Source organism: Dunckerocampus dactyliophorus, chromosome 16 (assembly GCF_027744805.1).
Source record: "Dunckerocampus dactyliophorus isolate RoL2022-P2 chromosome 16, RoL_Ddac_1.1, whole genome shotgun sequence".
NCBI classification, from domain to species: domain Eukaryota; kingdom Metazoa; phylum Chordata; class Actinopteri; order Syngnathiformes; family Syngnathidae; genus Dunckerocampus; species Dunckerocampus dactyliophorus.
In genome coordinates this window covers 23833110-23842500 of record NC_072834.1, presented here as the reverse complement: position 1 = coordinate 23842500, position 9391 = coordinate 23833110, and the positions used below count along the sequence as shown (strand labels likewise).

Genomic DNA, 9391 nt, shown 5'->3' with positions numbered 1-9391 from the left:
CGGATAATTGGCCGAGCGCGTGCGCCAATCACAAGGACTGCGCCATCAACTGCTGCAGCAACGCCAACGGCACCAGCGACAGCAACATGACCGCCTACAGCCGACCAGGTGAGTGCGTGTCATGCTGATATGTGCCACTAATAAACCCAGACAGCTTAATGAACCCCCACGCCCCCGCAGCCGACTGCATTGCTAACTACGGGAAGCACCCGGACAGCAAACACGGCTCCGAGGCGGCCATTTACACCGACGTCAACCTCTCCGACAAGCTCAGCGACATCAAGATGTGCAACGGTTCCAACGTGTGCTACGCCAGCCCGGGAGGCGAGTCGTCAGACGCGTACGAGCCCATCCCTTACGCCACCACCCAGCTCATCCAGGCCAGCATCACCAACAAGACGCACGCGTTGGACGCCATGGACGTGCCCTGCTGGAACCAGCCCCCGAACCCGCCCCCGCTCCCAAAAGAGATGGCTGCTCAGATGCAATACAACATCATGGAGCAGAACCAGCTCAGCAAGGGTAAGGATGGCATCCAGAGGGTTGAACCGCACGCGGCTCTGTCTTCAGATCACGCACAAGGAGCCGACGGCTCGGCCCATCACAGGAGCGTCCCCTACAACCAGAACCAGCGAGATCACAGCACGGGAGGCAGCAGCAGCAGCACCTCGGGTCAGACTGGGGGCTACGCGCCTCACTTCTGTACTGCTTTCAGACAAATCAAGCAAACGGCACAAACGGTGGCTTTTCTGCTAATTTCTTCAGGAAGTCAAAGCCAGAAGAAAGGCCCGCGGGCCATGAAGACGCCAAAACACACGGCGGTAAGCTGGGGAGACGCTCTGGCTCCTCCTCATGCCGTTGCCTGGAACGGCGATGAGTATAGCCTCCCCATGGAGAAAAGGTGCACACGCACACACAACTCATCTCATGGAGGGTTTTTATTCATTCTTGCTGAAAGCCCAAACAGTCATCCCTCAATTTCACCGCTTCACTCTTTAACAAATCAAACACATTAACTGGAAATGTGCAATTTCCAGGCAAAGTGCGTGTGAATGCTGGCGATGCTGATGTCGAACTGTAATGCTGCACTCACTCTGACGAGCTGATGCTGCAGCTAGCATGCTAACTGTTAGCAGGCTAACACCTAGCATGATAGCACTGTCTTATGTAATACCTGTGACAATGACAAAAAAGCTAACAGGTCCATGTTAGCATTAGAATGACAGCTGTTAACATGCTAACATCTGGCATGATGACACTAGGTGGCTATACAAGTTTATACCTATAAAAGTGGTTAAAAATGCTAGCAATAGCATGCTAGCAATGATAACATCTAGCACACACCTAGCTTAGTCTTTATGTAAGTTAAGAAAATGGCTTAAATGCTAACATGCTAATGTTAGCATCCTAACGATGCTAACATGCTAACACCTAACATGAAAATACTGTCTATATAAGTTTATATCTTTGGAAAATAGCACAAAAAAACACTAACATGCTAAGGTTAGCATGCTAGCAATGTTAACCTGCTAGCTGTTGCCAATGCTAACACCTAGCATAATAGCGCTTAGTCTTTATGGAAGTTTATATATATGAAACCTAACCTAACCTAATAGGATGCAAACAAGGACCTTTTGTGTTAAAAATACATGAACAACACAGTTGGACTCACGCAGTGTATTAATAACACCGCCAGATGTGCACCATATTGTACGCTAACTGGAAAATGTGCACAAACCAAGGCAAAAGTTTGATGTAAATTTTCGACATTAACTGAAAAACATTGATAGCATGATGGAAATACTGTGTTTTCTGTGTCTGATTTAAAGTTCACAGCGGCCAGTGAGTTGGTATCATCGTGATCCCTTATTCGTTTAGCTATTATTCAATGTCCGCTTTTCCCTTTTCTAGTTTTGATGCAGAGAAGAGAACAGAAAGCTGCCCGACTCCACCAATTAGAGGGGCGGTCTCCTCCCCCACCAAGGTGCCCTTTGGTCACCAAGCTAGCACACAAGCGCGGGGAGTCGTGAGCAACGGTGTGCATGATGGAAGCGACAACCTGAGGTAGCCATTTTAATTGACAGCATTCACGTATTTTCCAGTGACAGCTTTGCACACTTGCACGTCACGGCAGGGCAGAAATAATGCCAGCTTGTCTTTGACGCCGTCACATTCTGCTTCATAAAATGTTTATTTTGGTGGCGTTGCAGCACACATATTTCGTTGTCATCTTGTACAAGTACGTGGCGGTCAAAAGTTTAGACACACCTTTTCATTCATCAGCATGGGTTGGTGTCTTCAAACTTTTGACTGGTCGTGTGTGTTAAATGCGCCGTCCAGCCCGCATGTTAACAGTCACTCTCAAAATGGCAGCTCCGTACCCCTGTGCCTGGACACTGACGGACAAGACGACGAGGATGCAGAGGAGGAGATAGCGCTTCATGAAAACCGCTACCATCGCCACCAAAACCAACAGCACAAACACAAGTTGCACCACAACTCCCCACACAAGCTGCTTCTCCACAGGCTGGAACAGACCCCCGCCTCCAGCACAGGGGAGCTGGACAGATCGGTCACGGGGTCCATGGTCAACAGCTGGGGCTCGGCCTCCGAGGATAACATCTCCTCAGGCAGGTCCAGCATTGTCAGCACCTCAGAAGGATCTTTCTTCACAGATGGCGACTTCAACCAGGCAGAAGGTCTGCGTGTGTGCAGATACCCCGAGGAATCAGGTGAGAGGGCTGCCGAGAGCTCGGACCTGTTTAGTCAGATTACTTTGGAAATCATCCAGTTTAGCTTGTTCACTGAAAGGAGAGCGGTGGGCCCGCAACGTGTGGGTTTTGAGTCGGATACCCATTCCCCTGGTGGTCCTGTAGAAGAATCAGCTTCTGCACGCATTGCCACAAAATCCTAAACGCATCACAAGCTGTAGACGTAGTCGTGATGCACCTCCGACGGCTTTGTTAACGCGTTGTAAACACACTCATACAGCACGGGTCGCACTAGCATGCTCTGCTAACCCACAGCTCCACTCATTTTTGTTAAATCTCAGGTCAGAGACACCAGCGACCGAGCAGTCCAATGTCCACAGACAGCAATATGAGTCCTGCCATCACACAGAAACGACCCAGGCGGCACAAACAGAGTCAATGTGGGCAACAAGGCTACCAGCCCAAAGATGTCTTTAATGACGGTAAAACAATAGAAGTCTCAGTTGAATGGTTGTGCTGGAGGTTATCCCTCAAGAGATTTTCACGTTTGGATGTGTCTGCTCTACTCTTCCTCCCCCAGACTCTTTCATGCCTCTCAATTTCCCCAGTCAAATGTCCCAAAGCAACTTTAAAGTCAGGGGGGCCACGTTGCCCCGGATGGGGTCCGGAGAGGCCCGGGGCCGACGAGGCAGCACCGGGACTCACCGTGTCAGAGAGGCTCCATTTGAAGATGGCGAAATCCAGGACAGTCACAAGATGCTAGCAAGGGGAAAAGGAGGCAGCAAAAGCAAACAGCAGCCAGGTACTGGATGGGTTGTGTTGTTCTCATTTTGTAGAATGTAAGGATTAGTGACCCCAAATCCTTTCTTTTTCGTAGAATTTGGGGATATTCTTCTGTACAGTCGTCCCTCTTTCCCATCGGGTCCAGCTCAAAGGGAGCCTGATGATTCGGATGCATCCAGCTTCATACCGTGCCAAGACACAAGGACCAAACAGGGAAGACAGGAAGACTACATGGGAATAGATGAGGTAACCAGGAATCCAACATGCAAAAACATCAGACCCATTATTTAAAATAAATACAGGTGGTCCTCGGTCACGTACAAGTTACGTTTCTAGATTGGGATCTAAGTCGAGGTCTGTACACAAATTTCAGTTGAAGTACCTCAGGGTTTCGTTCACGGTTGAGGGAAGGATGGAACGTGAGATCGTCAGATGGTTGGTGTGGTGATGTGGATTCTGCATTGGTCCGTTGTGGTGGAGAGGGAGCTGAGCCGAAAGGCAAAGCGCTCAGTTTAGTGTTCCACCTACGTTCCGACCCTCACCTTTGGTCATGAGCTTTGGGTAGTGACCGAAAGGGCAAGAGTGCGTGTTCAGGTGGCCAAATGAGTTTCCTCCGTAGGGTGGCTGGGCTGTCCCTTAGAGATAAGGTGAGAAGCACCTCTGCATCAAGAGGAGAGGAGCATCTGGTCAGGATGCCCCTTCCACACCCTCCAGGGAAGGTGTTCAGGGCACGTCCGACCGGTAGGAGACCTTGGGAAATACGCAGGACAAGGTGGAGACAACATGTCTCTCAACCGCACTGGGAATGCTTCGGGATCCGCCGGGAGGAGGTGGACGAAGTAACCGAGGAGAGGGTTGTCTGGGCTTCTCTGCTTAGGGTGATGCCCCCGCGACTCACAAAAGGATGGAGTGCCATCTCCAGGTAGGGGATGGGATCCTGCCCCGAGTGGAGCAGTTTAAGTACGTGGAGGTCTTGTTCACGAGAGAGGGAAGGATGGAACGAGAGATCAACAGGCGGCCATGTGGTGTCCCGTGCCTGGGCAGGGCGAAGCCAGAGGAAACTCTGGTGGAGGCCCGCAGCGGTCCTGACGTGCAAGGTGGTTGTACAACCTGGGTATAGGGGCGAAAGACTAATGAACCATCTAGGAGATGCTTTGGCAACTGGTTAGGATGCCCTCAGACTAGTAGGAAACCTCGAGGAAGACCCAGGACACATTAGAAGTTAGATAAGGGGGGTGAGGACGTAGAAGAGGCAGGAGAAGCTGCAGAAGGTACAGCAGTTGAGGGTACAGAATCGCTTCCTGAATCAACATAAGGTTCACTGGGAGACCGTGTTGGTTGTGGTCTTCCAAACGCAGCACAAGCAACAGTTGTAAGACCACTACAGTAGTTAGTTATCAGTGTCGCTTTCGTAGGAGCAGATCTCAGATCACAGTTGAAATGCGGACAATATTGGCGGGCGTTTCTCCTTTCTCAGAGCTTCTAATGATGTCTATTTTCACTTTCATAGTGGTGCCTTTGCTTTGTCTCAGCAAACTTCCACCGCAGCAGCCTGCGTGCAGAACTGCGAAACGGCAAAAGCCACAGACCACCTGTACAGCACCTGTTTTGTTTGACTAGATCTTACTCAGTGCTTGTAAGATGCTCATGTATATTTTGAACTGCCAGTTTTGTAAGCAGCTTTTCCCCTCTCCTTTCCTAGTTCCTGAGGAGTTGAGAATCCAAGCGACGGCAAACACCCTACAGCTGCTTCACTGAAGGACTTGGGGAAAAAAATGACTAAAAATACCGCACAATAAATGCTGTGGTTTTTTCTACATTCTATTTCTCACTCAATGTTGGTAAAAAAAGAAAAAGTGCTCATGTTGAAGTCGGTGGAGTGTTCGTGGGTGAGCGTGTGAAATGGGCCTGAGCAAACGGGTGGCCCGATGAGGGAAGATGAATGCACACTTTACGGCTGGTGTGAGCGTCTTACCCAAATATTGTACATGACGACCGTCTCTCATGTGTTCCTCAAACGCTCGAGTCATTTCCAGACATCTTGTAAATTGTTTACTGCCACAGAAGTGCTTCAAATTGAAATTTGATGTGACAGTGTTAATGTTTTATGAGTGGTGTACACCTTTGTCCTTGTATGCTTTGTTCTACTTTGGTTCTAAAAGCACAATCACTTCTTAGTAGTGTTCTAAATGTATGGACTTCATGGCGGTACTGTGGAATTCATTTGTTCATTTCACTTCACTCTGAGAACATGAATGTTGATCTTGATTGTGCAAACGGTTCCGTGCATTTTGAGCTGCTTTCATTCAAAATGGCGATATGTTTTGTGTACTGAGAGAATTGCATGCACATTTTCCTGTTGGAGATGTTACTCAAACCTTTACTGTCACCTCCGCCTGGGGGGGAGATTCTGATTGTTTTCCTTTTTTTTGGTCTGCCCTTGAGTACATTTGATCGACTTGACTCGTCACGTCACCTTGGCAACAACTTCAGAGTTGAACGCGACAGACGTAAGGGAAAAGTGCACTTTTTTGGGGGGGTGGGGGGGATTTTTCCCTTCAGCCACAATCCTTATGTGAGACATGAGCACGTGTCTTTCTCTTTTCTGGGTTCTAAAGATATAAAAATAGCTAAAAAGATGCAGCTAATTAATGGAACACGCCCATTCTGCCTGCAAAGCGTGCTTTCACGCGTGCGTGATAATTATCGGGCTGATATGAGGGAAAAAAATCCCATAAAAAATCCGATAACATTAAAAATAGCTCTGATAACCGATAATTTAAAAAAAAAAACGCTACAATGAGGCCAGATTACCCATACTGTGCAGGTGAGCAAATCAAGCGCGCCCCCCCCCCCCCCCCCCCCCCCCCCCCCCCCCCCCCCCCCCCCCCACATCGTGGAGCATTTGGTACAACTAGCACGAAAATCATCTTCCTGGGAAAGTGAATGTTTGTTCGCAGGCCGCTAACATCAAAGGCAGGAGGGAAAAGGAGCGCTTGATTTGCCCACCTGCACAGTACGGGTAATATGGCCTCGCTGGAGCGTTTTTTTAATTATCGGTTATGAGAGCTATTTTTAATGTTATCGGATTTATCGGTGTGACATCATAATTTCCCTCACATCAGCCCCGTAATTATCGTGCACGCGTGAAAGCAAGCGTTGTAGGCGGAGCAGGTGCGTCCCATTACGTGCATTCATTAGCTGCGTCTTTTTAGCTGTTTTTATGTCTTGGGCACACACAGAAAAGGGAAAGACACGTGTGTTCGTGTCTCACGTACGGACTGTGGATGATGAGCAAAAATGTAAAAAAACCAACTTTTCCTTGAGTATTGATTTCATACAAACCTGAATTGATTCCTGAAACGCTTGCCCGATAAACTGAGCAGATGCTCCGGGCGTCAGTGTTACTCTTCCATGCCAGTTAAACAGCAGGGCTGATTCCAATCAACATGGACGACCACAGAATTCGACTGCAATATTTTCTTTTATGATCGGATTAGCCCTCAAATCCTCATAATCTTGCCAATAATCATCCACCTGAACTGAGAGTTTAGTCTGAGAACTGGGGGTGTCCCGATACACCTCACTTCTCTTGTGATACCCATACTGCAGCCTTGCGTGTCAGCCAATGCCGATATCAATCCGATCCGATATCAGCAGGAATCATGCATACTTATTTTGTGTCGCCGAAAGCTGGAAACGTCTTGATGAAGTGATATTATTCAAACAGAGAACAAGTCTATTATTGGTCAAAAAAATGTGCAGATATAAGTTTTATTCATTTTCAAGCATAAAAATGGATAAATGACGTCAAATACGAATATGAGGCATGCAGAAGACTCATTGAAAGAGGTTGTGAGGATATGTAGTATTGTCCACTGGTCACTAGGTGTCAGTAATGTTATTGTAATTTTGGCTGAGACACACAAGCACCAGACTTGATCGGCGGAACAACAGGCTTTTAGTGCAGGATTGAATCATCTCAAATTAGTTGTGGCCGTAACCCACATCAAGCTAAAGCTCACTTCCTGTCCGTCCCCTACTCAGCTCCCCAAGCACTGGAACACATTTACAGCAACACACATGAGCATGAGTCTTATTTTCTCTTACTGTGTGTACTATATTGGGCATTAGGTGTGTAAAGGTGACTATAGGGGTGTTAGTTCATGTCCAGAGTGCTCTAATAATGTTAAAAAGCATAATTAGAATGTTGTGAACAGTTTTTGTGTGCCCTAACTATGAAAATATTTGACTGATGAAGCTAAAGCTAAGCTACAACTCAACTCTAAACACCCAATGTCACTTCCTGTCTGCCACGTCTTAGCGCCCCTAGCACCGGACACACATGGGCACAATAACAGGAACACAACAACAAAACCCTCAAGGGTTCTTAAGTACATTGATAAGACAAAAGCCACCACAGGAAATACTGCACAGAACAACAACAAGTGCTAACGTGTGTGAGTCTATTTTATGTCACCTCCATTGGCTAATAGGAGTGTAAAGGTGACTATAGGGGTGTTAGTTCATGTCTAGAGGGCTCTAATCATGTTGAAAAGTGTATTTAGAAAGTTGTAAACAGGTTTTCTGTGCTCTAACTACCAAAATATTTCATTTATAAATAAGGAGTCCTACTTTGTGGAAATTCATTTATCACGGCCGGGTCTAGAATCGCACATTTTTTTTACTGATATCGGATATCGGATCGGGACACCCCTATTGAGAACTCATATATACTGTACTGTCACAGTTGCTTTGATTGGCATGGCAGGGATACTATAGGTCATTTTGGTGTGTAGTCGGTATGGAATATTTAATAAAGCTTCTAAGATGGTTTTCACGGGTCAGCCCTTTCAACCAAACAAGTCATGTTTGTCATATTTGATTCATGTCTGCAGATGTTATTGCTGAGCAAGATGATGTTGTACCAAAACTAAAGCACAAAAGAAAAAAGTCTCCATCGTGTAAGGTCTTTTTTTGTAGCCCGTGAATGCCATCCGACTCTGCTTCGGTTTCCTGGAACGTTTCCTGGATGTTTTGAATGATGAGTTGAGTTCAGTTGGTGCATTCTCATTCTCACCTGCCACTCGGTGACCGATTCAGGTTTGCCCTCGTCTGCTTCAGTTCTTGTAATCTTTCTTCACCAATTATTAGACGGTTTCTTCAAACCGATACCGCCAACTTTTTTACATCTACTTTTTTTTATTTTACCTGGCGGTAAAAACAAATGAGGATTTGACCAACTGTACCTGCTGATTTGTCCTAATCAAACATTACTACCAGCACAGCACTGCTATCAGGAGAACCAGAGTATGGAGCGGGAGGAGCCACCTGCTGTGGTGCACTGTATTCGGGCACACGCTCTGAGCAGCCGACGTGACGCCACGCACCGGAAAAACATGCAAACTCCACACAGAGATGCCCAAGCGGAGATTTGAACCCAGATCTCCTCGATCTCCTGACTGTGTGACTGTGGCCTACACGCTAACCCCATTTGGTACAACTGGCAGGCAAAATGTCTTCCTCGGAAACTCAGGCGAAGGCGAAGTTGCAACAGGCCGTTAAACTCACAGGCAGGAGAAAAATGGAGCACTTGATTTGCTCACCTGCACGATCCGGGTAATATCGCCCCATCGGAGCGTTATTATGGGTTATCTGAGCTATTTTTAATGTTCAAATTACGACACATTTAGTGCATTGTTATTTAATTTATGTCTAATATCAATTTTATGCTACTAAAATGAAAATTTACTATTTTTTCTTGTCTTTTTTGCCATAGTTAGTTTTTTTTTTCATTTTCCAAATATTTCAACTTTCTTCTTAAATAATCTTTATACCTTTTCTTTTCACAGTACTTTGACTTATAATATTTTAAATATTTTACTGTAATATTATTA

General features: G+C 46.6%; 1 protein-coding gene across 4 annotated transcripts in view; it reads left to right on the top strand.

Moving 5' to 3' along the window:
- The window catches only part of LOC129168651 (roundabout homolog 1-like), a 174540-nt gene extending 168428 nt beyond the window's left edge, over positions 1-6112 (top strand). For 3 of the 4 annotated variants that reach the window (XM_054754140.1, XM_054754141.1, XM_054754143.1), the window contains 9 exons: positions 1-108; positions 181-672; positions 766-901; positions 1912-2064; positions 2374-2732; positions 3053-3193; positions 3292-3513; positions 3589-3740; positions 5197-6112. The exon at positions 1-108 is cut by the window's left edge and continues 47 nt beyond it. In XM_054754140.1, coding sequence (XP_054610115.1) covers positions 1-108; positions 181-672; positions 766-901; positions 1912-2064; positions 2374-2732; positions 3053-3193; positions 3292-3513; positions 3589-3740; positions 5197-5211 — 1778 coding nt within the window. In that variant the 3' untranslated portion in view covers positions 5212-6112. The remainder of the gene's footprint in view (positions 109-180; positions 673-765; positions 902-1911; positions 2065-2373; positions 2733-3052; positions 3194-3291; positions 3514-3588; positions 3741-5196) is intronic. The other variant, XM_054754142.1, reaches the window with a different exon arrangement.
- The last annotated feature ends 3279 nt before the right edge of the window (positions 6113-9391 follow it).